This window comes from Danaus plexippus, chromosome 27 (genome assembly GCF_018135715.1).
Source record: "Danaus plexippus chromosome 27, MEX_DaPlex, whole genome shotgun sequence".
NCBI classification, from domain to species: domain Eukaryota; kingdom Metazoa; phylum Arthropoda; class Insecta; order Lepidoptera; family Nymphalidae; genus Danaus; species Danaus plexippus.
In genome coordinates, this window is record NC_083555.1 from 613982 (window position 1) to 640011 (window position 26030).

At 31.5% G+C, this 26030-nt stretch overlaps 1 protein-coding gene across 4 annotated transcripts in view; it reads right to left on the reverse strand.

Moving 5' to 3' along the window:
* The window catches only part of LOC116775591 (heterogeneous nuclear ribonucleoprotein L), a 178808-nt gene that overhangs the window by 4541 nt on the left and 148237 nt on the right, over positions 1–26030 (reverse strand). For 2 of the 4 annotated variants that reach the window (XM_061525026.1, XM_061525024.1), the window contains exons 5-12: positions 22798–22849; positions 13530–13613; positions 2809–2892; positions 1926–2005; positions 1237–1338; positions 904–1014; positions 485–606; positions 30–180 (exon numbers count right to left, since the gene is read on the reverse strand). In XM_061525026.1, the coding sequence (XP_061381010.1) occupies positions 30–180; positions 485–606; positions 904–1014; positions 1237–1338; positions 1926–2005; positions 2809–2892; positions 13530–13613; positions 22798–22849 (786 nt within the window). The remainder of the gene's footprint in view (positions 1–29; positions 181–484; positions 607–903; positions 1015–1236; positions 1339–1925; positions 2006–2808; positions 2893–13529; positions 13614–22797; positions 22850–26030) is intronic. The other 2 variants (XM_061525027.1, XM_061525028.1) reach the window with 2 other exon arrangements.

Sequence of the window (26030 nt, forward strand, 5' to 3'; positions counted from 1 at the left end):
ATGATTTTTTCCATAATAATAAATCATACCTTGGACGGAGGTTGTATTCTGTTCTTGTGTATGGAGGCAGGTGTCAGGAACCTGTTGTTCTTGTTGCCGACGTAATCCTTGAACGAGGGACTCTTGTCAGGAAGAGGGTAGGGGTTCATCACCTCTGATAGGTACGCCTGTTTAGAAAACCTGGAATTTAATGAAAAAAAAAATTGTCAAGTTTGGATTATCAGAAAAACGAAATATTATAAAACAATAGACATTAATTTTTTTTACGATTTTGTCTTATATTTTAATAAATTCAATTTGCATAATAATATAATTTAAAAAAAAGTTAACGCTTTTGTCTGTGCGATATCATTGATGGTCATGAAGATAAGGGTTGTTATAAAAATTACATTTAAATGTATTAAATAAAGATACTGAAATATATCAAGAATACGATATATATAAATATATATATATAAATAATTTTTAACACGAGTCAACTCACGCGAGCGTAAGTGTGTAATCCCCGACGGTAACGTTGTTCAAGTTTTGGACACAACGCTCAACGGACACGCCATCACCCATTTGAACCATCGCAGTGCCTTCCTTTGTTTTTAGGAATTTTATCTGCAATAGAAAAAAAAACAAATATAACAAGCATCGAATATGAGATCCCAATACCGTCCAAATAAACAATGATCTAATTTAATTCATTCAATGAAACGCTGTGATCAGATCAATTATCAAAATTTTGTGTATGTATTATTGTCTGGATCTCTTGTCAAGTAGAGTACGCAATAGACATAACAGCGTAAATAAAAAGAAGAAAAAATATTTAAAAAAATCTCTTCTGTATTTGAATATTAAACATATAAATATATTAAAAGTGACTGTTTTTTAAAATCTAGAACTACCGAAACGTACTCTAACGACGTTTCCATAGAGACAGCACAGGTTGAAGAGTCGGTCAGCGTTGATAGTGACTGGATCGAGACCGTACACCATCATCACAGCGCCCTGCTGTGGAGGACCTCCCTGGAAAACACACGAACATACCTACATCCGAATACTTCACAATGCTAAACTCAAAATACAAAAAAAATCTAAATACATATCATTATTATCAAATAATATCATCCACTCACAACAACCAAAGGAACTCCAAGTCTCAAGATACGAACCTATCGGAAGAAGCTGAACTAAAGAGGAAAAAAAATATTAAATGATAAAAGAAAAACATATCGATGGGAGCCTTACTTCATATACCTGATTCTGCGGCGGCATCGGGTGGTGCATGGGCGGAGGCGGGACGAAGCCCTCGCCCCCGTAACCCTCTGGACCGTAGCCGCGACCATCGCGCTGGAATTACATAATAATAATAATAACAGCAGCCATCCCGAACACGCGTAGAATAGTAAAAGTTCATGCAAATAGAAGAAAACGATATCAAACCCTATCACACAACATACACGCGTAACCGATACTACGCTGTAGTTGATTGGTTTCGGCCCGTAAATATATATATTTAAACCAGCTCAAAACTGAGAAAAAAACATCATCCGGAAATAATAACAACATAATGAGATCTAAGACTTTCGCGAGTTTTATTCATTTAAATGAAACTAATATATTTTCGGATATACTACGCGGATTTTATTATCTCGTCTCGTCTGCCCGTGATCATGGTTGCTAAAAAGTTGCATAGATTACAGACGATATGAATATTTTGATAAATCACTCTTTCTGTATCTAATAAAAAATTATATCAATAACTTGAGAGAACATAAGAAGCCACTAATAGGAAGGTAACATTCATTTTTTAAGTTTACGAAAATGTTTATAAATGACAGAATCTAAATCTTCATGTATTTTCTTTGTTTGAGCTTTAAATACAATGAAATAAATTGAATAGTAAAGTTATATATAGAAATATATGATATATTTACCGGATGATGTGGAGGGGGAGGACCGTGTCGATCTTTCATCATCCCCGGCGGAGGTGGTCCACCACTACCGAAATCCATATCTGTGATAAATACAAAACAATTTGATTACATAACAAAAATAGTCACATTATAATATACATTTAGTTAAGGGTTCAGTAAACCTGTTTGAATGAAAGCCCACAGATATCATTATATTTGGTTCCTTGAGCTTCAGCATAATATATTCAAATCAAATTGAATGGTAATGCCGTTAAATCTTCTCACAGCAACCTTCATTGGCATTTACATAAAACGTCCCAAATGAAATTCATTGCCTCGAGATAAATAAAGGTCTTTGACGTAACATAGATCACAAACAGCAATCGATAGACATACTAAGTATTAGACTAATAGGAAACATAACAAGAACATAGTCTCAGCAAGCGATACAGGTCGTGCGGCGGTCTGTGATTCATATAATAAGTGGAATACAAAAACAAACATGCATCCGACGTATAGGTATATTGAAATCAAAGTCTGTGTTGTATAAATTGTTTATTGTGTGATGTTCTTTACATTTATAGACTTACATACGATGTTTATTCTATATAAACGTGTCATATACATAATGTTAAAAATGTCCAAGTACATATATTGAGTTGTACATTATCATCGTGTATATACATATAGTTCGAGCACATTTATACAAAAAAAAATTTCTGTAGTGTCGTGTTATTTGTAACTGTAGAATAAGATCGTTATTAGCTACTAGGGTTAACACACTTAGGGGGTTGCATCTCCTATAACTAGCATGTCATCTAAATATACAAAACACATATAGGTCACGGATTACTCGTGTTGTTATAGTATCATATATGCTGTACATCTGTACGTTCATACACACCGTTCTGGTCGGAGGTGTTCTGGCAGTGTTCACTGCATGTCCCCTCGCTGCATGACCTCGGTAGCGAGGTCGATGTGGTGGAATCTGCCGATAGTCCATTTATATGTCCACTGTTTAACTTTCATCGATTTTAATGTCCAATCTCGTTTGGTTGTTTGTCGTTATCGTTAAACATTTCTCGTATGTTTTTGTGTTAATCCTTTGTTAGTGTTTATTTTTATCTTTTACATGTATATTAATTGCTTAGTGTATTTACGCATTCCAATAACTCACATCTTCTCTGTACGAATCTCTGTTCACTTTTTATATTTTCGTGAGTTTCATGAGGATTCTTATAAAAATACTGAATGCTTTCGGCATGCCTGTGTTACATCACAATATTCAATACAATATTCAGTATATTGAACTAAAATAAAGCAAATATGCTCGATTAATTGTTTAAAAGCATAGGCATTAAGTATAGGTCGCCTCCATACCCATTATTACATGAACCCATAGCTTTCATGGGAACGTTAAAATTCAACGTTGTGAAAAATTCAAAACTATTGAGCTGATTTGAAAATTCACGACACAAATGTCGCTGTGAAACCGAATTAAAAAAGAGGTACAATCGATATAAATAAAGGCACGCGATAGGTTTTTAATAACCGGGAAAAAAATCAAATTTTTATAAGGTTTTCGTCCGTTCAATAAGTTGATAATATGTCTTTAAATTAAATATAAAAACCCGCACATAGCAAAGATGATTCGTGCCGTAGCATTAAAGTAATTAAAGTCGGAATCCAGACCACATTTTCTTTAAACTTTAGCTAAGTCTCGGATAAGTTTGAGAGAGAATAATTCCTAAAACAATTTATCTTCATCGTTTTGTAAGTTTTTAGGAAAGCAGTTATTTAAATTCGTGACTCAATAAAAGCAGAGGGGAGTATGATATGTGTCTTTATTGAATAACTTTTCAATTTTCCTTATGTTATTGTGGTTTATTTTTTGGGAATTCAAATTAGCTTTTCCAATAGAATATAGAGTACTATTTATTATAGCATTGTTAAAACTAGTGTAATTGTTTACAGATTTATGGGATAAAGTTGTAAAAAATATATGTCAGTATAAATAAATGTGGGTATTATCAACATTTCAATCGAAACGGCGGTAATTGATATTTTTATTGCTAGTTGGAACATATTAAAAACACACTTCAATTTCCACCGTACAATTAATGGCTTACGAATGTTAATGCCCTATTAATTATTATTATAGTATAAACTACCATTGTAATGTTATTTAATTAAAATACAAATTAAAGCTTAATGAAAAAATAAAATGAAGATGTATAAGAATTCTGTGATAGTTTATAAACGTTTAGAGAGTATAATGATGCAGAGAAGAATAGAAAAAACTGTGATAACGAAATGTAATAAAAAAGTAATGACATTTAAAAATCTCAACAATCAATACAAAAAAAGTCAATTTATTTATTGAATCTATTTAATTAAAACTTTTAGTTAAGACCAAAAATTAATGTGTACTTAATGTTCTTAATGGCGAGTAAATAACCAGTAAATAACAATCTAAACAGCCTATCACTACATGGGAGACTTCTCATCGACTGAATCACCTCCAACACGAGTACACTCATAGGAACATCTCAACGAATTTGCATTTCATTTTTGTTATTATAAACTCAAAGCTCCGACGCTGTATGACGAACGGTTCATAAAACTTTAAACAGCGCTGTCAAAATGAGGGTAGAACGTAAACGAAAAAAATAAAATGAAAACATACGACACGGAAGCACGCAGCGCAGAGCTTTTTCATCGCTCCAATGTTTTTGGTTACGTGGTTTTTGAATTCAAAATCGTCATTTCGTCTTTATTACAAAATATTACGTGGTTTTGGGGGGGAACGTAATTTGTATAACAATTGACGTGTCACTATTAGGCCGGCCTAGTTTCCTACTTTCAGTTTAGGGGAATTGTAAATAAACAAAATATCACGCGACATTTTATAATTTACAGTTGACTGTTCCGAATAGAATGGAATAATCAATAGACTTCATTTTGTTTAGTGTCCTTAATAAATTTCTTATAAAGGTGTGTAGGGTACGTTTTTTAATAAACGTAAAGTGTCTTGTATTAGAAAAAAAAGTTATTTATCGTATATATTTATTGTAATGGATTTTCTGCTAACATATCATGACAAGTCTAAATAATAATATTATTTCCCAATTTTTTCAACGCTATTTTATGAAATATTTATGTTAGAAGAATAAAATAATTAAATACTTTAGTTTTCATATCTCATATATATTTCTAAATACGTCATACTCTAATCTACCCTACTTCGGGCACGTACTATTTTCCGTAATCCGTATCATATATATTAAATTCCGTTCCGTATTCCATATCTCAAATTCCGTATTCCGTACGTTCGTAAATCCGTTACGATTTACAACAACACTGTGGTCTATGATATGAATTATTGAAACACGATCGATACATCAAACATACGGCTTAGATTTATATTTTGTAAATACTTCAAGACAGACGATTTACATGTACACACCCACACACACACACACACACACACACACACACATATATATATATAATATAATACTTACAAATAACTATCTTATGAAATTGTTATTTTGGTTATAAGTGATAGAAAAAAAAAATTGAAAATTAATTTAAAATTTGTAAGACCAGGTATTCACGAGCACATATTAGAATTAAGCTATGTTTATACACACACGACATTTTTACACCTTCAACTGTTACTAATCGTATAATTTAGTTAGGCTTCACTAAACGTCACGAGAAGATAGGATTTACCGGTCAAGTGAATGTAAGCTTGTCACATCTCTAAATTTAGTTTTCTTTGTAATTAATTTGTTTGTTAAAGAATATTTCAATTACAAACCAACAGAAATCCGTTGACTTAGGATTGCTTTGAGAGAATAATAAGATCGCGTCCTCAGCGTTTTTGGAAGACTATACCTTGTTCCTACGGTTTCGCCTATAAAATTCATGATATAATTTAAAAAAAAACCTAATAATCTATGAATGATCTACGAATAACAAGATAATCTAAGAATTATTTCGTTCCATTCAAATTGTTTACTAGTTATTTACGTGAAAAATCACCAAACATACAACTGAATGACCACAAACGCGTAATAGCTGTTCCTGTTATAAGATCATGATCTCAAAGATGCTGTCTATATCCTAGATAACTTAACTTTACAGATTTAACTGTACAGATAATTATACAGATAATTTAACTGTACAGATTGTGATTCCGTTTGTACAGAACTAATTAAAATTTATAATTGGATGGGCTGATACTTGGTGTGTATTGGTATTGTGAACCATCAAGATTATAGAGATGATTGTAAGAGTAACATCAATGAGGAGATTTAACATATACTGAGACACAACTGAATGTAGTCTTACTTTTGTTTTATAGTTCTTCACAAACTAATGATGGCCGTGAAGAAAATTAATTCCCAAAAAGTTTCTTCATATGTACAATAAAATGTTATACTATATTATTAAACGACTAACATAATCCAGCCTTACAAAGTTTGGTATAGAATTTACGTGTTTGGGAAGAATTATAGACTGACAGAATACTAATATTCTGATGAAATAAATAACATCAACACCAGCCACTCGGTAATCAAACTGTCTAAGCTCATCTTTTTTTTTTGCATTTCAACTAGAATTGCGGAAACTGTAACAATTTCTCCAGTCCAGTACAACGGGTTGTTTTCTGACGTACAATAGCCTTTTACTGGAATGCCTGACGACACCGCCATTATACTTGACATGGTGTGTACGGTTATGTAACATAAGATTATAATGTGTATAATGTATATATAATGTCCGTAAACCTTAAAAAGAAACTAAAGAATACATTTTGCACATATTTAGTTAGATAAAAACGAATATTTCTTCTCAATAACGCTATAAGATTGAGAGACGACGTGAAAAGCCATTAATCCAGGTGTGATCGGTGAAGTGAAAGAATGATAAAAATTAATATCTGTTGAGAAAAGATGCAAAGATCCAAATACGCTTATATACCACTATTATAAATTGTAAGTCTATTTTAAATCTTTCTTACATATATTTATGTCCATTTAAAGCAAACCATCATACTGTCATTCTTTTATGCGACGTGGTAATGAATTTTCAAAGAGCACAACTTTTTTATCGTATGAAGACCATCAAGTTTAATAGTTCCAAAGTAATTTAAGTTTCAGATCAGGCCACATTTCATTCAGGATAGTTTTCAGACTAGAAGTTGCTAAGAAAAAAAAACCTAATTGGTTTCGGATGTAACAAATGGTTTGAGTTCTTAAATATCTAGACTTGAAATAGGTTCGAGAACAACTGAAGTCTTATTTGATGCTGGTATTCGTTATTACCACCAAGACCTCTTCTAACAGAAATGAGGATCTTCTGTAAATGTATAAAATAATTCGTTTAAAATACATGTTAAGAAATGAAAGGTTTTCTGTGAAACCAGCGATATATATATAGAGATACGCAATCTTTGATGACATTTCGTACATTCAATTGTCATATCTATAGATACAACAACTGCAATGACTGTTTGTTCATTTCTTGAATCCCAATAAAATCGAGTTACATTCCAAATTAATGTACAAAAATTTTATATTCGTAATAATGTTACTTGTATAATAACGTAACATATGTCACAATGATTTTATCCCATACATTATATAAGCTTAAAGTATTATATGTAAAAAATTACAAATGTATATATATTATATAATATGTATATATATATCTAAGAATATAAAATGAAATAATATATCAAAGAAACGAGTGAAGTGGATACAATAATATAAGTCTTGATGGGCATGCTTGATGTGTGTATTTACGTTCTGTGCTGTGAGGAACATATTTGCCATGATGACACTTTTGTTTTAGCAGTCAGCCCATGCTGTACATTATAATGTAATTCTATATTCGTGAAGATAATAATTTACGAAGTTCACTTAAAATTCATTTTTATAACAATTAAAGTATTATACGATTTTATATATCTTCTAAGTATCTAGTGATAGCTATTTAATGTACCAGATTCTTTATATTTTTTCTTATGTTTGATAAAAATAATATAAAGTCTTAGAGTAAAGTCAGAAAATAACTTGAAATCATTTTAAAAAGTGAACTTTTCATCTATTTTCCTCAGCACGGGGCTCCTGTCAACTTCGTGACTTTTCTAACTACAGAGACGGGATAATTATCTACTTTTAACTATTACCAAGTAATACACAGATTATTATACACAATGATTTTATATATACAAAATTAAGCAACTTAGTTCAACTATTCAGTTATTTATCGCAAATAACTTCAACAGAATTTTGTTAGTTAAATCGTTTCACTTTAAATTGTACGTCAAATAAGAAATTGAATCATTCCCGTTTGGGCTCAGCTCTTAGTTCGTTAGCTGTCACGGAATACCAACTTATCCGGGAGAGCAAGTTACAATCGGAAGAGAAGAGCATTGTTACAAGTTTAAGAAATTTACCCACAACTTTTGAACTTGAATCCTCTGAGAAACTTAGAGTAGCTCACATAACATGAGTTACCTCGCCTAATGGCTCCGATAATAGTTGGACATTTGTCATAAGTTCAGAATTAAATATTTTTTTAATAGTAGTAATAAAAAGAATTATAGAAAATTATAATACATAGTTTATAATATTGTTGGCGCAATTCTTATTATTTGAATAACTAATAATTGAGGGTAGTTGAAATTATCAGGTGTGACCCGCATAACCACTTGCGTTGTTATGAATAGAGGCGAGAGTACAGATTACGGGGGTTGCCCACGCCCGTCCCTCAGCCAGCAATAAACTGCAAGTGCTGCAAAATAGATGCATGCGCACAGGCACAGGCGCACCCTGGAACATCAGGAATTCCGACCTCCATAGGGACCTCCAACTTCCTACGATAGCTGCACACTCAAGACGAACTCAAAGAGATTTTTCGAGACCGCAACGGTTCATTCCAACCGACTAGTAGTCAAAGCGTGTGACTACTCCCCATCACCCAACTCCCCGTTAGGCAAGAGGCGTCCCAAAGACGTTCTCCTAGACCCTGACGATATAACAACAGACAACACAGACACAACGAGCCCCACGACACAAAATCACAACTACACACACCGTCTTCGCCGACGAAGATGAGGTCCCGTGTCATACATGTCGCTCCGGCGTTCTGCCGTCGGGGGACGTCATGTAATCCAATATCCGATTTCATCCTCCACTACAACGACGTCCTAAGTCGAGGTCCGGCCTCTTAGAGGCTCCCTTGGGACGGGCGTAGCCCTCAGTCGGGCCCTTCGGGCCCGAATTAAACGGTTAGATCCCATCGGGCCGCCCACCCCTCTCGGTGACGCTGTAAAAGCCAATAGGGCTAACAGCTACAGTCAATTCAAAACTACAAAGATTACGTGGAGTCTCGCTCTAGCCGTTGCAGGGATCGAACCTCTTCGAAGTAAGGTGTTCGTCAACCGTCTGCGAGGTTATCTTCAAGAGTCTGAGATCTTGACGACAATTAAGAATATTGGTGATGTCAGTTATGCTGACATCACTCTTTTCAAAAACGACGAAGTGCTTCCTACTCCGACATATATATAAAGATTATAACCGAGACCAATGAAATGAAAGTTAAATGATGTCATAACTACTTACGTTTAAGATTCTGAATCGCATCTTATACAGCTAGAATATTAACAATAAATTGATTTAATACAACTACAACATTAAAAGCTAAGCTATGATTCAACAAGAATATAATTTAATAAATAAATAATATATGAAAATAATTACAAATATTTAAATACTTGAACGGGAATAAATGCATGCGGAATAGAAATTCTGTAAAAGCTGAATACATTTCTGGAGAGTTTTAACACTACGTGTGTTGGAACACAACACTATATGCGTATATTATTCGTGATAGTTATATATATATATAACGTAATTTATCTCAAGTTTTTGTTCAGTCGATATTTTGTAATTTCTTTTATGTATGTTTACTAACAGGAAAATCTTTGTAAACTTTAAACAGATACAAGTGTGTATATTATGTAAGCAAACATATAAGCAGTAGGAGATCCTGTTCAACGTAAGTCGAATAGCCTTCCTGAACACATACAAATGACTAGATAGAGCCATGAAAAATTTAAATCACAGGTAAAGCTTGAATATTTCAAGATCCGTGAACGTATTGCGGTGAGCTGATGCCTTGAATATGTTATTTTGACATTACTATTGAAAAAATAAAAAAATAATCTTGATCAATAGTTATGGATTAATAACGTTTGAGATTAAGTTAGAGTCAATAAAATTTGTAGCGTCAAAATGGAATGTCATTACTGAATGGGGATTCATTATTTGTCATAAAGATTCTATGTCTGGCTGTCTGATTGTTCTGGCTTATATCCAAAACTAGTGAATCGTTTGTGACAGTAGTTTTCTGCCAGATATCTGATGTTACTGACAATATAAAATAAGCTAACGGAAGTAATTAGGACAAAGTTCCTAACTTTGTTGGTAAATATAAAGATGTACAGACAAAGATAATTAATATACATAGTCATTGGAGATAAAATAATAGTGTGTTTTATGTCAACATAACCTAGTTATTGAAAACCTTTAATACATATACATCGTAATATAAACACGTCAATTTGTTTTGTTTAGGTATCAGCTTTCAGATTATTTATCAATATGAATTAATTGATATATCTTTTAGCGTAGCGATAAGTATTTTTATGAAATATATAGTTTAACTGGAAAAATTACTTCATTATGCGAGATATTTGAAATGCTACACAGGTTATATAAAAATTACGAGTATCTCGAAAGCCTTTAAGCTCAAACAAGCTCTCCGTTCCGTTTGCCTAAAGTTAATAAATATTAAATAAGGTTTTATTGGCGTCATGTTTTAAATGCGATTCACTTTGTTAATTAATGTATAACTTAACAGCATGAAAGTATAGCTTGGAATCCATTTCAATAACATTAAAAATTCAAGAAATTATTATGACTTAATGAGATCGTAACATACTTTACATTCGATGGTTACTACCAAAGTTACAGTTTCTTTCGTTCTTATAAAGATTTGTTATGAGGAAACAATATTCTTAAGATACCAAAGATTTCAATTAGAAATAACCAGTATCTTATCCCAGCGGCAATATTCTATGAAGACCAACAATTAACCATGTGTATACAGCTTTACACAACATGTCGAGCATTTAAATCAATTTATAAAGACCGTTTTACATTTATTATATTATATCGAAATATATTTGAATGAACAATTTGCTTCAACTTGAATTACTCATCTCATTTATATTCATGAGAAACGTATGTACAATACGTTTGTAAATTAAATGTAATTCATTCGAAGTAATCTTTTATATGCAATCATGAAATATTTCATGTTCATACGTGTTAATATAAATAAAAAGAAAGAAAAAATATTTGATTTAGGCGAACAGTTTAAATGATTACTCGCGAAAGTCTTACATCTGATTACTTCAAAACCTGTGAAATGTGAGGCTTTTTATGTTTCATACATTATATTCCTCTGTTCTTATTCCTACTATCTCTTACTCACTCTCTCTGTCTCTCATCTCATCCTGAACCTTTAAATCTATTCTTCTACTCTCTTCCTATCCATCCATCGTCATTGAAACTCAATTTTTCTTGCATCCGTATTTTCTCACCTCATAACTTGCTTATATAAAAAACAAGCTTTCAATTTCACTCTTCCACCAGCACCAGTTTTTGTCTATTTTAAACATACTATATGTCTTCATTCACAGATTATACGTGTCAGTGAATCTACGTGATCACGTGCAGACGAGATGTGAGTGTCTGTCAGTTGGTCCTGTTATTTCATTTAAATGTATAAAACTCGCAAAAATCTTAGATCTCATTAATTATCATGAGACTGGCATTGTATAAATAACTGCTATTCCAGAAGTATATCTCTTTATTACTATACCGAACGAAGCCACGGTCTAAGTTATTATGTTATCTTAAATTTTTTATTAAATAAACTGATCAATTTAACCTAATCACGTTTACAAAAAAAAAAATCAAAACGTTTATTAAGACAGATGTCAGGGTTTGTGCAATAAACATCATAGTGGATCGTGCATTTGACATGACTTATGAAATAGAAAATGTCTATGGAATATTTAAAAAAAAAACATAAAAAATAAGTAACAAAGCCAACACGATCTGGTCATAATGAATATAGCATATAATAGAAATACATAAATGAACAGCTATATCGCTCATTTAAACCAGTACCTACTCCACTCCGGGGCAAATATGTGAGATTTATTCATGAGCATCCGATGTCCCATAAACGCCTCCTTGGTGTACAGTTAATTGGTATTCTAATTTCATTGGCCACTCTCAAAGCTTTATAAATGCTATATTTATAATCAAACGAAACATAACAATATGAACAGACGGATATATTTTTTGTGTGTCCAAAGTATTTTATTATATCCAGTAAAGCGAAAGAAAAAATAAAATATATAAATAATATGATCATTACTATTAAAAATGATAGTTAATTTCGGATTCTATAAATTTAGCTGTGAAATGAGAAATAGAGATATTAAAAATGTCGTTCTATGTAATTAAATTCGTTAAATGTAAAGGTATTCAATGTTGTTATAGCCATTATAAACAATTTATAAGACGCTGATTAAGACTGGAGTATGAAAGAAGAATTTTCTTTGAAATAAAGTTACCCTTTACAGCATTATATATTAATTTTCCACATGGACGCTTTTTCTGCTATAGCTGAAGATATAGCTGAAGATGTACAGCAGAGTGGAGACGTTATTTTTCACTTCACTAGTTCCCATGATGGAATATAAAAAAACTGCATAAGATTCCTCTCTCAGACAGAGAGTTTAACTTTCTTTTTTTTTTTCAATTAAAATCTAAAACCTAAAAGAACTTTATTTTAAGAGGAGCTAAAAATTTTCGAACTATTTTTTGTCTAAGTCAATTCAAAGTACAAAATTGAATCATGCTTGTTTGGGTTCAGTTCTGTCATGTCGTTAGCTATCACAGAAATCCAAGTTATACAGGACAGTAAGTTACAAACGGATGAGATTGGAATCGTTACGACTTTAAGAGAATTTCACACTACTTTTATACTTGTATCTTATAAGAATTTCAACAACGTAACAGTGGAATTATTTAATGACTAGTATGTAAGCTGAGACAATTAACATGTCAAATTATATAACATTAATGATATCGTACTAAACTAACGTTGTATAAATAATACTTGAACTATTAAAAAAATATATACAACAATTTAAATATAACAGTAAAGGAGATCTCATCTCGTTACTCCGTTAACATGATTAACGCGAAACGATAGAAAGCTCAGTCAAAAATGAAAATGTAATCCAAAACATACGAAAATTAAGCAAGAATATGGTATTCGTTTAAAAAACCTAAATAAGCTTATCGATATCGACAAATAAAATGTTAGGTTCAATGTGAAGTGTGTTATCGTCAAAAACGAGCAGTAATACATCGTGTATGTACCTATACGTGGTATTAAATGTAGACGAGGTGTAGAGCGAGTCCGCAGTCAACGGCTAGTCTGTGATTACAGTACAAATATACTCACTGTACGGCTGGGGTCGCCCTCCTGTATACTGGGGTGATTGTAGAAGCGGTGCACTTCTTTGCACAGGTTGAGCTTCTTCGGACACTAGAAACAACGAATAATAATGTATAATATTATTATTCTCAAGGCCCCTGGAACAGATCGGCTACAGTAACGTCTCCCGTGTTATAGAAAAATGTGTCTCTCAACTAACACGTACATTCATAGGTACAGATGGTAGTTTTTCAACATTTCCTTACGTCTTCATTCCATGAAGGAAAGCGTTATTAATTATATGATATATAATCTCGTCTTTTTCTACACATTTTCCTTCACTGGACACTAGAGTTGAACAATATTACTGTATCCTACAGTAATCTGTTACTGTTTCATATATATTTTTACTCCGTTTACAGAACTTCACTTCCGGAATATTTTTATTTTAATACTTCTAGTTACTATTGCCATGCTTAATTAGTAATAATAAAAAAAAAACGGTGCTTTAGGTGACTGAAAGCTGAAAGCTGGATATTTAAAAGGTATGAAAAGACATTGAATTAAATGATACCTTTCACGAGAAAGCAATAATAAAAAAAATCTTTAATAGCTCGGTAGAAGCGTTTAATTGAATGTTGAAAATGTGAAACAAAAGGCACGGGAGGTCTACAGAAGAAGGTTAAAATAACCGCATAGAATTATAAAAAGGACAAAACGAGGCTGTTCATAACTACGGGTTCCAATTACGAGGATCCTATAGAAGTGTAATATAAACTAATGAGGTGAGAATGTGGAACACTGAACCAACAAAAATCATAAAGATAGGAAATAAAAGATAAAAAAAAAGAAAAGGAAAAAGATATGTCACAAAACAGGCCCCACAGAGACTTACCGTGCTTTATAACGTGACCAGGGAATCATCACCGGCGAACGAACTCCGGCCACTCACATCCCTGCACATATAAAAGACAACCACACTCGTTTAACATCTTTATATATTTCGTTTTTTTTCTACTTCGTTAAATGACCATTATATATAATCCTCCTCGCATAGCGTTAACGGTGCATGCCAATCCCACGATAGTTATAAAAGCTACAAAAATATAACGGTCATAATAAAACAGCCAAAAAATGTATCCGTCTGTCCATTTGAGTTTAAACTGTGTTGAGACATTATTATATATGTATTATATATATAATTAAACTGTGTCTGTGTTCCCTGTTAACATGTCTGACTTGTTCCGACTCTGTTGTCTCCATAGCAATGTTCAGTTTGAATCCATTTTTCTAATATTGTCTCAATATATGTCTCACTATAAAACTTTTAGAGTGTGTTTGTCTTTAGTCTTATATGTGCATGGAAGGTTATATATCAATTATAATAATATTAATGCTTATTTTATTGTACATCGAAGTTAAGAAAAGGTTTAATATCTTCATTGGATAATTTTAAATAAATACACCTCGTTAAAGATAAAAATACATGACCTCTGTTAAGAGGTTTTGTAATTGATTCATGATAGTCATCATCATCGTAGAGATGAATCTTTTATTATTAATTTAATGATAATCTGTAAACATTTTCTCTCTTCTTGTGTACAAATGTATGTTAATATAAAATTGTAGTGGATGCATAATAGCTATGTCGACATGCGAAGTAAAGTGGAAAGCTTGTATTGATAAGTATTAGATTAGAAGATCAAAATAAAGCGGGATGTTAGATTTCCAGTTTCACCGTTTGAACAATATATATATATAATAAAACATATATGTTTCAAAATTGTTATGTATTGAAACTGAAATCTTAACAAGTGAATGTTATATTTTGTAAGCAATACATACCATGTGATGGGCTGAAAGCGTTTTCCGTACCTACATCGTTATATCTTGTCTGAATAAAATATAAATGCTACTTAACGTAGGAAAAGATATTATCGATTTATAATAAATTAGCATTAATATTCAAACAAGATACATGTTAAGCTGAAACTGATGACTTTAAAGATGAATTTAATAAGAAAATGTGATGTACATGTGTTGTGTTTAAGTAAGGTAAAAGTATCTGATAGGTACAATAGTTAATCTTTAAACATTTTATATATTTATTATACTTAAATCAGTGTAAGAAACGATCGTATATCTAAAATAAGTTTAGTTTAGATTAAAAAACAATGTCTGAGAATCTTTATGTGTGTTATATTATAATACTCTGTATATTTTTTACTAGAAAATTTATTGGATAAGTAAGCTCGCTCTAAGTTGCCACCATCACGCTACACGTCTAACGTTGACAGTTGATTCATTCATAAATCTTCACATATTATACTAACGTTGATTAAATGAGAGACGTGAAACCTTTCGTATGTCGTGTGGCGACGCAGACATGGGGTACGCATACTGAATTTTAACATGATCAGTTTATGTTTAAAATTATAATATAGTATTATGATTTACATATAAACTATAACAACGAATTTAAGAAAAAAAAAAAACAATATACACTGATTAATATTGACGTCATAAAAAAGAAACAAAAGTCGATGAAACTAGTCATCAGTATTGAAGTTTATTTGGCTAAAGAAAATGTATGACACTTGTCTACAAAACAACTTTTTGTTAATATATTTATAAATAAAACTCATAAAATTAAATAAACCTGAATACGAGCAACGGAAAGCTTCCGGAATATTCAGTTCCGGATGTCATATATTCGACTGATGTAATTAATTAATCACATATAAAACTTAACCGAATTTAAATCTAATAATTTCCTTGTATGTAAATTCTATAAAAAATTATGGCATAAATAAAATAACTTACGAATTACATACTCTTATACGTATATATAACATTCGGGCACACGAAAATTGAATACTACCCTCAAATAAATGTTCTCGATAAACGAATTTATCGATAGCGCTGTTTCGATAAACATCCGATGGACCGTGTGTCTCAACACAAAGGGAAATCAGATTCCATATTGAGATAGACGTATGCGGACAGGCGAGTGGAGATTCGAACACCTCTATTGAGATGTAGTCGATTTAAACCGATACAACTATAATAGCTGAATAAAACAATTACTGAGCCATGCAACGCATCGGTTCACTCTAGAATACATCTCATATTCCCGTCACATTAACTATTCAATGTTTTTATTTTATTAACAAGGTTTTTTTAAACTTTATCTGTTACAGAGAATACCTTTAATGGTAGATTATATGAAGTGTATTTTAGATGTTTATTGTTCGATATTCTATTCTTTGATTGTAAATGGGGAAGAATAAAATAAAATTAAAATATATATATATATATATTGAATAGTTCACAACAAATACACATCAGTGTAGCGGCGTACAATTGTAGACGTTCGCAGGACGACTAGTGTATAAAGAAAATCGAATATCGTCTGGGAAATACGATCATGGAAATGATATTGAAATTTAATTTACACCTGATTTCGTGAGGCGTCCGGTGAGCGGAGACATACAGGCTTCACAAAAATACGACACACACGGTATAGACGTATCCTTAGAAAAGTTTACTGAGGAAGGAACAAAGTCACGTTTAAAACATATGTTCAATAAATGATATTAAATGCCGAGTTGATTGACAACTTTCATTGATCAATATTGATTGTATTAACATTACAGTGAGATTAATATTCAGTGACAGTGTACTTATTATATTGTTATTTAAGACACACGTACCATAAGTTTAGATTTTCGTATTGAGGGTAGGTTTCAAATTGGCAAATACTTCTACAGTAATTGTATACGTTATCTACATATATTATTCAAGCAAAACTAATGTTTATAAATGATTTATAAAAAGGCACGTCCTTTCATTTTATAAAGGTATTAAGAGGGTTGGTTCATTAAAAGTTAGAATGATAACAACCCGGAGAGAGCGGCGAACGAATCAGCGTCAAAGGAGACTTTTCATATTACTATACTTTATTCATTCTTTGTTAATTATCAACAAATAACAAAATGCAGACGAAGTTTTATTGGGTTCTTAAAATGTGATGCCATATATATATATGACAATAATTTAAAATATAATTAAAAGTTATTAAACTTCAGCATTGTATTACAAACGCCTATTAAATATATGAAAAAATGTGTCAAGCACGAGCCCTGAAACGTACAAACAGACTGAGGGAAATAGGTTTTTACATATAATTGAATAAAATATTGAAGTTGAACCAATATAGACTGGGGCTGGGTAGTCGTCGCGAATACTAATAATGATACACACGGTCTAATAGAAATATATTATATGAAAGAAAATAATAATAAAAAAATCAAAGATATACAATAATAAAAATACTAGTGAGTGAGCCTATCTATTACACGTATTAATTTATATTTTGCATACAAAGTTTAAGTGATGATTAACATAAACATATCTAGTCGAATACAGTAAAAAAATGTACCAAATAATAATACTACTTGATGATATTTAATTTATATTATTGATTTACTAGAATGTACTATTAAGAAGGGTGACACTATGAGCATATACATACATATATACATAAATAATTGTAAATAAATAAGTAAATATATAAGTCCCCATACATATCACCGGTCGTGTGTATCAAAAATTTTATTTTCATGTTCCTTAATAATAACAGTATTGGAAAAGAAGTTTTAGTATCACGTAACTGAATACGTTGTTCTCTATTGAAAACCTCTAATATTAATCTCAAAATTTTCCACAAATGTTACTTTATGTTTTGAAACTGTAATTGCCAAAAAATAAAACCGTCCATTTTGATGTCAATCAAGATTAAATTATCGTCGGGGATGAGTTAAAGAGTTTTAAAACAAAATGTTTTAATTTAGCGTTATACAACTGTAACGTTTGTGACGGACGGCGGGTTGTATAATCGAGTTCGTTTTATTGTAGCAGTCCAAATAATATTACTCTATTATCATAATAGATTACACTGACGAACATATTCAAGAAGTTATTATTTAAACCTTTGTTCTTTTTTGTTTAACGTAAAGAAAATAATTGGGTATTATTAAAGTCATTTTTTTAAATTTCGTTTTCAATTATTTAAATCATATTTAAAGTGATGTTTGTATATTAAATATGTCAGTTTAGATGCTATGGTCTTCGGATATATAACGCGATGTATTACATTTTGAGGCAAAATGAGCGAAAAATCGTGTGAAATTGTAACATAATAATATTTCCCGAAAAACCATGGTTAAACCTTAAGCTTATGTTCACGAGAACCTTACATATCATTGTTATCCCAGTTTGTATTACGAGAGATACTTTTTTGACGAATCACGTCCTGGATAAGTGCAATTCGTTTGAACTAGTTCACATTAAACGATCAAATTTGAACAAAATGTACCTCGGTATGGGCACATAACGCATTACAGAACGAACCATGCCACCCATAAATAATTCAAACAGCTATCGACGGAGCTCTTTGAATATAGACACAGAAATTATTTAAAGGTCTCGCTCGATTCAGTCACGACAACCGTTTGCGACCTTTGACATCCAACGAATTCATAAACAAAATATAATATCCAACTATATTCATTATATTTGATATTTACATTTTTATAGAACTTTATATGATACCGATCATTTATATAAAGGCAGTTATTAGATCATAATATGTGAGTGACTGAACTAACAAGTCTTGAAGAACAGATATATTATAAGTCGCTAGCTCAGATCGGTTTGTGTGGACAGATTTTCAGAAAATATTCTCTTTTTGAATTTTAATTTAAGCATAAATGTTGAAGTTTAAAAATTGTGCTAAAACTATTAGGTTATTAAATTAGTGTCACTAAAGCCTGTTGTAATATAAGCCAAAATTTTCAACCTTCCTAATATATTGTTACTTAGTGTGAAACATAAATTAATTTTATGATAAAAATGTAACAATTAGCTTATTCGTAATACACGCAAAGCTGCCTTTATTTGAAATGAAACAAAAAAAAAATAAATAAAAACTATTTAAACATCCCGCAAAAGAACATACGCGAAGGCACTTCGTTACAATTCATTTAATTTGTACCCACAGAATACCCCATCACGATTTAATGAGATCAAGGAAAACTTGACTCTAAACACGGTTGACTTAAGTTTGGTAATCCAAAACAGCAACCTAGTTTTTATTTTAAACAACCTTATGTACGAAATTAGAATCAATCCGTACAGAAATAAAGTCGAAATTTCCGAGAAAGCGGTGAGGGTAGTTGAATATTTTAGTGATTTCGGTCGCATGATGGCGAAGCATTCGTACGTTTGTGTTGCACGATCACGAAAGGTAACAAGCTTTCGGTAGAAACTGCAAGAATTATTACTACGTTAAACCTAAACCTATTTTGAATACGCTGTCTATCTGTCGAACTGAACGAGGCGAGTATTGAAATGTACTGACGGGTTGGCTTGCTTTGTATGCTAGTTAGTATAACATGACATTACAGTAAAAATCAATATTGTTGGTTTATGAACGAATGGAAGCTATTAAATTATTGTAACAAGGAATTAGTATCTCTAATCAATGATCTATATAACAGAATTATTCCTTGATATAAATTGTTCTGTTTAAATAATTGTTTAGAATCATTTTGCAACATCGTTAATGTTTACTTAGAAATTAAATACAGTTTTAATATGACTAAAAGGAAAAACGATTCAAATTGCCATGAGTTTGAGTTTATATGTTATGGACGGAAACTGGAGGTTGTCATGACGAGGCAGGGGGAGTGGACACGGGGGGGGGGGAGCAGGGAGCAGGGAGAGAGAGGAAATTGCACCTCGACAGGTTTCCAGCCCGACCTTATTGTATAGTAGCACCACATTCTTCAGTAATAGCGAATCGGATGCGGAGAGTCAATTAGAGTGATAATGGTTGAAGACTAACATCTCTTTGTTCGAAATAATTACGATAAATGACAGATTTACGATGGTTTTAAACGGAAAAAATAATTTACAAAATAACAGTCGTATCTGTTCGTGTTCCATAATAATAAATAATGTTATTATGTGAAAATATAAGCAAACACTTCAAAAAGAAATCTATCCAAATCTCCTAAATACCGAGCGATCAAATCTCGGGAAAAATAGAAAATCTCAATATACTGGTAGTGTTCAAGTTCAAAACAAATATTTTGCCGTTGGACCACGCGCTTCCATTGCGTGCTTTACAAATATATCCCTCCTTTGACGTCTCCACGATTTTAGACTTTAATACAACAATGCAGGGGCGAATGTTGTTCGCGATAAAATCTGGTTCCAATCTCGGATGCAAACAGATTGTAACTTTATCGGAAACTATATTGTTATTGGCTTCGACGTTTTGCACATTTTAATACAATATTCAACTACAAACTTTACTTGAAAAAAAGATTATAATACCGTTAGATAAAGTATCAAGTAGCTTCACAATTCCAGCGATTCCTATAATGCTACGCTTATTTTAAATGTCTTCAGCGGCACATCAAACAGACCAACAAGCTAACATCCCAGCGTATAGTGATATCCAAGATCATTGGACCGAAGCCAGCTTCATCCGACGGCCTTGTATTGTGAATTGTTGGAGGGTAGTTTTAAGATTTCGCAAGACTTGCCAACTCTCATATCAAGGTATTACCTGACTTAGCTGACTTTACAAATAATACTTCAGACATCGTATTAGTTCTAATCCAGTTACTCAACGCATTTTGTATGCAAAATAACACATAAGTTTAAAAGTTGGCATCGATGTTCAGATAAAATAGATACAATACTTTGCAAACAAAATTAATTTCATTTCAGAATACCATTTATACGTTTCGTTAAAACACAAAAAGACCAACGCTTGTGAGGGGCGCGCGGCCCACGTTGGGCTCCAAAAATGACGTCGTAAAAATAAACGCAGCTAACCCGAAACAAAACTTGCAACATAAAAATATTTCATAGAAACCGTGAAACTGCTGGTGATTTGGGACAGGTGAGTTTGGAAAATATGGCAGTTTATTTGAATAACCGACGGTATCGTCCCAAATACTGCTCTCATAAAAGTCACAGTACACGACTTATGAACACGTCATTAGATTTGTATAACCAATCTACTTATAAACGAGTATAGACTATTTGTATGAAAAATGAGTTAAAATAAAAAAAACAATCATTTTCGCCCGAGTTGTTTTTCTGGCCTCTATTTTAATTTACTTTTTTTGGAAGTGACAATGACCTGCAACCAGTTGTCATGTGTTGTATAAACATATTTGATTAGGAAACATCGTATATAAGCCTAATAGATATTTATAAAATAATGTCAAATTTAAAAAATTATAAACATATAACATTCGAAGTGTTAATTACTTGAGTCTGATTTATATGATTCTGGAGATATGATTCTGGAGATATTCTGTGAAGGCTAATATAGGAAAAAACTCACTTTATGGAGCTTTAAACAAAAGTCTTGATTGAACAAAGACATCGCTCAAGTCATTTTGTTAATACAAAGAATCCTGACCGGAGACAATCGGACCATAGTTATACGGAAGTTAACGACGCGTTTTAAAAGTGAATGTTTTACTTTTAAAAGTTACAATATCTTTATGTCAACTGTTCTTCACAGAGTAGTTGCGGAAACAGAATTTATTTTTGCTCGACTGCTTTTAAAATGTTATAAAAGATATTTAAACAGATTGTATTTGAATAAACTAAAAAAAAAAATAGGATAAAACGTTTGAATTTAATGATAGGATTGTATAACATTTGTCTTTCTTATTTGTCTATGTTTTGTGGCCTAAGTATACTGTTGATCAGTGTTGAAATTGTTGTAAATAAGGGCGGCTACAGACTTCATCGTATAAAAATTATTGCATTATTAGAAAATATTGCTCATTATATATTATTTATATGAGACGGATAGCATATATCTTTTGTGTAACAGCCCTTACGAGTTTTATCATGTAAGTAAATATAAGATGTTTGTGCAGTCTGAATAATTTTCACAGGAACAAAAAAATATCATGCAATCTACACACATCTATACAAAAACATGCGAGTTTTTGAATTAAAAAAAAATACGTTCAGTTTAGGACAATATTAACGGCTTTTTTTATTTTTCTCAAATATACACAAATGAAAAAATCAAAGCTTAATTCATTGATATTTAAATAATCTCGTAAAACTTTGATTTTATTGCCAATTTTTTTTTATTTACTACGCTATATTATATTTCAATTAATACACATATTAATTACTTTGAATAATATAATGCTGTATATAAATATAATATGTGTATATATTAAATACTTACATGTGTAATCCCAACTGTCTTGGTCGTTTTTGAAGACGTTCAATCTTTCTGGCTGCAACAATAAAAATTTATTTAAATATCAATTAAGTATATCCAAAACTAAGTAAGCGGTCACAGTCAGTCTGTGGAACTAAGTCAAAACATTCCTGTTTTCATTTGTAAGTGTAAAAACAATCACAGAAGATTACTTCCCCTAACAATTTATTGTACGGCAATTTGTTTTATTATTTTAAACGAGTGATAAATTCACTACAATGGATTATTATTAATATATTTATACGAAAAATAAATGGTCATAAAGCTTTTACATAACAAGTAATTTGTTAAGCGAGATTACGAGACACGTCGCTCAGGCGAGGCAATCCATCGTATAAATACGATTAGTACACTAACAAAATAACATCAGACTCGACAATGAATAGAATGATTAGAAAGCTCTTAGCATTCAATGGATTCACCGCGCGGGTGCCGGGTCCGTCGCGTTGCGGGGAGAGGAGCTACAACGGTGTCTGGGACTTGCGACCCAGGTGTAGGTTTAAGAGTTTTAATAGTTGTATTAAGTGATATGAAAATTAAATATGAGTGAATAAAGATAGCAGCATCACGTAAATGTAATCTCAAACACTATATACATATAATATGTATATTTATATGTATATGTATATTACGAGTGTTAGACTTTTAAACTAAAATTAATCTCCTTATTATAAAATCTGTGCTTTTTCAATAACATGTTACAAATAAGAAACTTTTCTTTAAGTGAAAAATTGTAATAAATTTATTTTTTATAAAAAACTAATACTGTAATTTTCATCACTTTGCCGATTTTAACCGTCTACCAAACAAGCCGTTATATCTTATTATTAATGGATTGCTCTCATGAACGCTCGTCTTTATAATACACGTTTGGATTTCAGTTACTTATAAAAAAATCCGTAATGTTTAATTTCTAGGTCGTTTCATGCCAATTTAAATGTGACCCCATTTTTACATTACATCCCCGATTGTCCCATATTCAACACATATCCCGTACACATAGCACTCAAAAACATCAACCTCCTTTTTTGGATCGGCCGCCGTCGAGCAGAATAAATACCATCCAAGTTGATGGAACAAAAAAAAACGCTGCCAGCCATACAAACAATTGAATAGCCCCATTTGTAATATGAATCTCACCAAGATGTCTCATAAAACACAACAAATTAGAAATTACCCTCATATCAAGACAAGAGTCCGCCCGCCCAAGGATTTGGCACTGTCTGTGTGAAACAGAGCCAGGCTTCGTTTCTTAACATTTATTCATATAGAGCTCATAATATAACATCTCGTGTTGTGATAATGTTTTATATCTATGTTAGAAAAATATGAACCTAGTATACATAAGTTTATGTAAACGAAATACATCATACAACTGTTGTTATTACAGTAGGAAATATGATATGAAAAAAATTATTAAACAACGGTCTTAAAATATATTCTGCATGAGATTATTACTTTATCTTTATATAAGAAGTTCTTATAATACGAGTACCTAAACAACGTTAAAGGTCACGTCATCTGTAAGATAAATCGCGTGCTGTTTGTAAGAAAAATTACGACACAGCGTTTTCAGAGCGGAGACTCTTATTTGGAAATAGAGATTAATATTATATGTAATAATTGTTACTAATGTCGTTCATTATTATATAAATAACATTATTTGGGATACAATTAGCAGAATAAAATGGCACAATGTTCGAGATGAATTCCATAAAAACAGACTGTATCATAAATATTTATACTCGAAGCGTGACTTCGTGTCTCTATTTAAAGAGAATTGAGTGATCTGAAAAACGTGGAGTTCAAAACACTCTTTAAAACATTTTTTAATAAAATGTATTAGGAATACATTATACACACACTGACATGATTTTAACACACACATATGTAGAATACATCAAAGATAATGAAATTTCAATTCTTATATTGAACTTGATACTAATTGTGGTCGAACACACTTATGTCCATTATATTAATAACGTTTCACACATGTTTTTGATACATATTTTTTTAAAATACAAATAAAATCTTTCATATTTAAAATAATGACAGAATTTATTTGTTGGGATTAAATGATTGAAACCTTTGGGATGAATAAATATATATATAAAGCGAATATGTGACTGTAGAGAAATACAAATACCATCTATTGTTTAAATAAAATCTATGGAACAATATCTCTAATCCCGAAATACTAAAACTACATTCGCATACAACAATTTATACGTTTTTATATTTAGATTTAAACAAATAAAGAAACAAAGAGTTTTCATTCTGCTGTCGATGGAATTACTATGGCTATATTTGTGGCTGTATTCACACTGTTGACATCGTTGTATGGATAAAATATCACATTACGAGTGACGCCGCTGACTCCGCGGAACGAACACCAAGCCGGTGAACCAGAAGATTCCTGACACCACACAAGCTATGGAATAGCATTGCTACCCTAACATTTAAGTATTGAACAATGAGGTAGCCTTAAGTTTATGTTAAAACTTTTAATTATGTATTTTTTATTTTAATATACAAGTCAGTAAATTTCTTAGTTTACCTGGAACCTCTGGCTATCAATGAAACGAACTGTGTATAACTACTGACAAATATTTTTAATAACCACTCGTACAAAACAAATATGATTTTTTAAAGCAAAAATATGTTTTTTCCCCTCACAATTTCCCATCGATATACCGATGTTTTAGTGAAAATGTTAGATTTTTGATGAAAAAATACTTTCAATTTCATAATCATGTTTACTCGTGTAAAATAATATCATGCGTTTTTTTTATAAACAAAACGATTTAATAACATGTAATAACAGGAATTTAGTGTAAACATTATAAATCATAAGGAGGAAAAAAATTTAATCCTAGATCCGTTTTGAAAAACCGCTTATAGTTTTTGTCCGAGACTTCAACCAAGTGGATTTTGAAAATGTCATGAAAGTGAAAAAGGGATCAAATCTGTTAAAACAACAGGTACGATAACTAATCGTCAGCGCCATCTATTGTCCGTGCCTGTGATATCATATACAATAAAAATGTTAAGCCTCGAGCATATGGTAGTTACAAGGAGTGTCGGCGCAAAACTACAGTCTATGTCTTATTCTGACGTTTAAACTACATAACTGTAAGGTTCAGATTATTAGTATTTGCGTGTAAAATCAGCGGGTTTTAGTAAAAATGTAACATAAA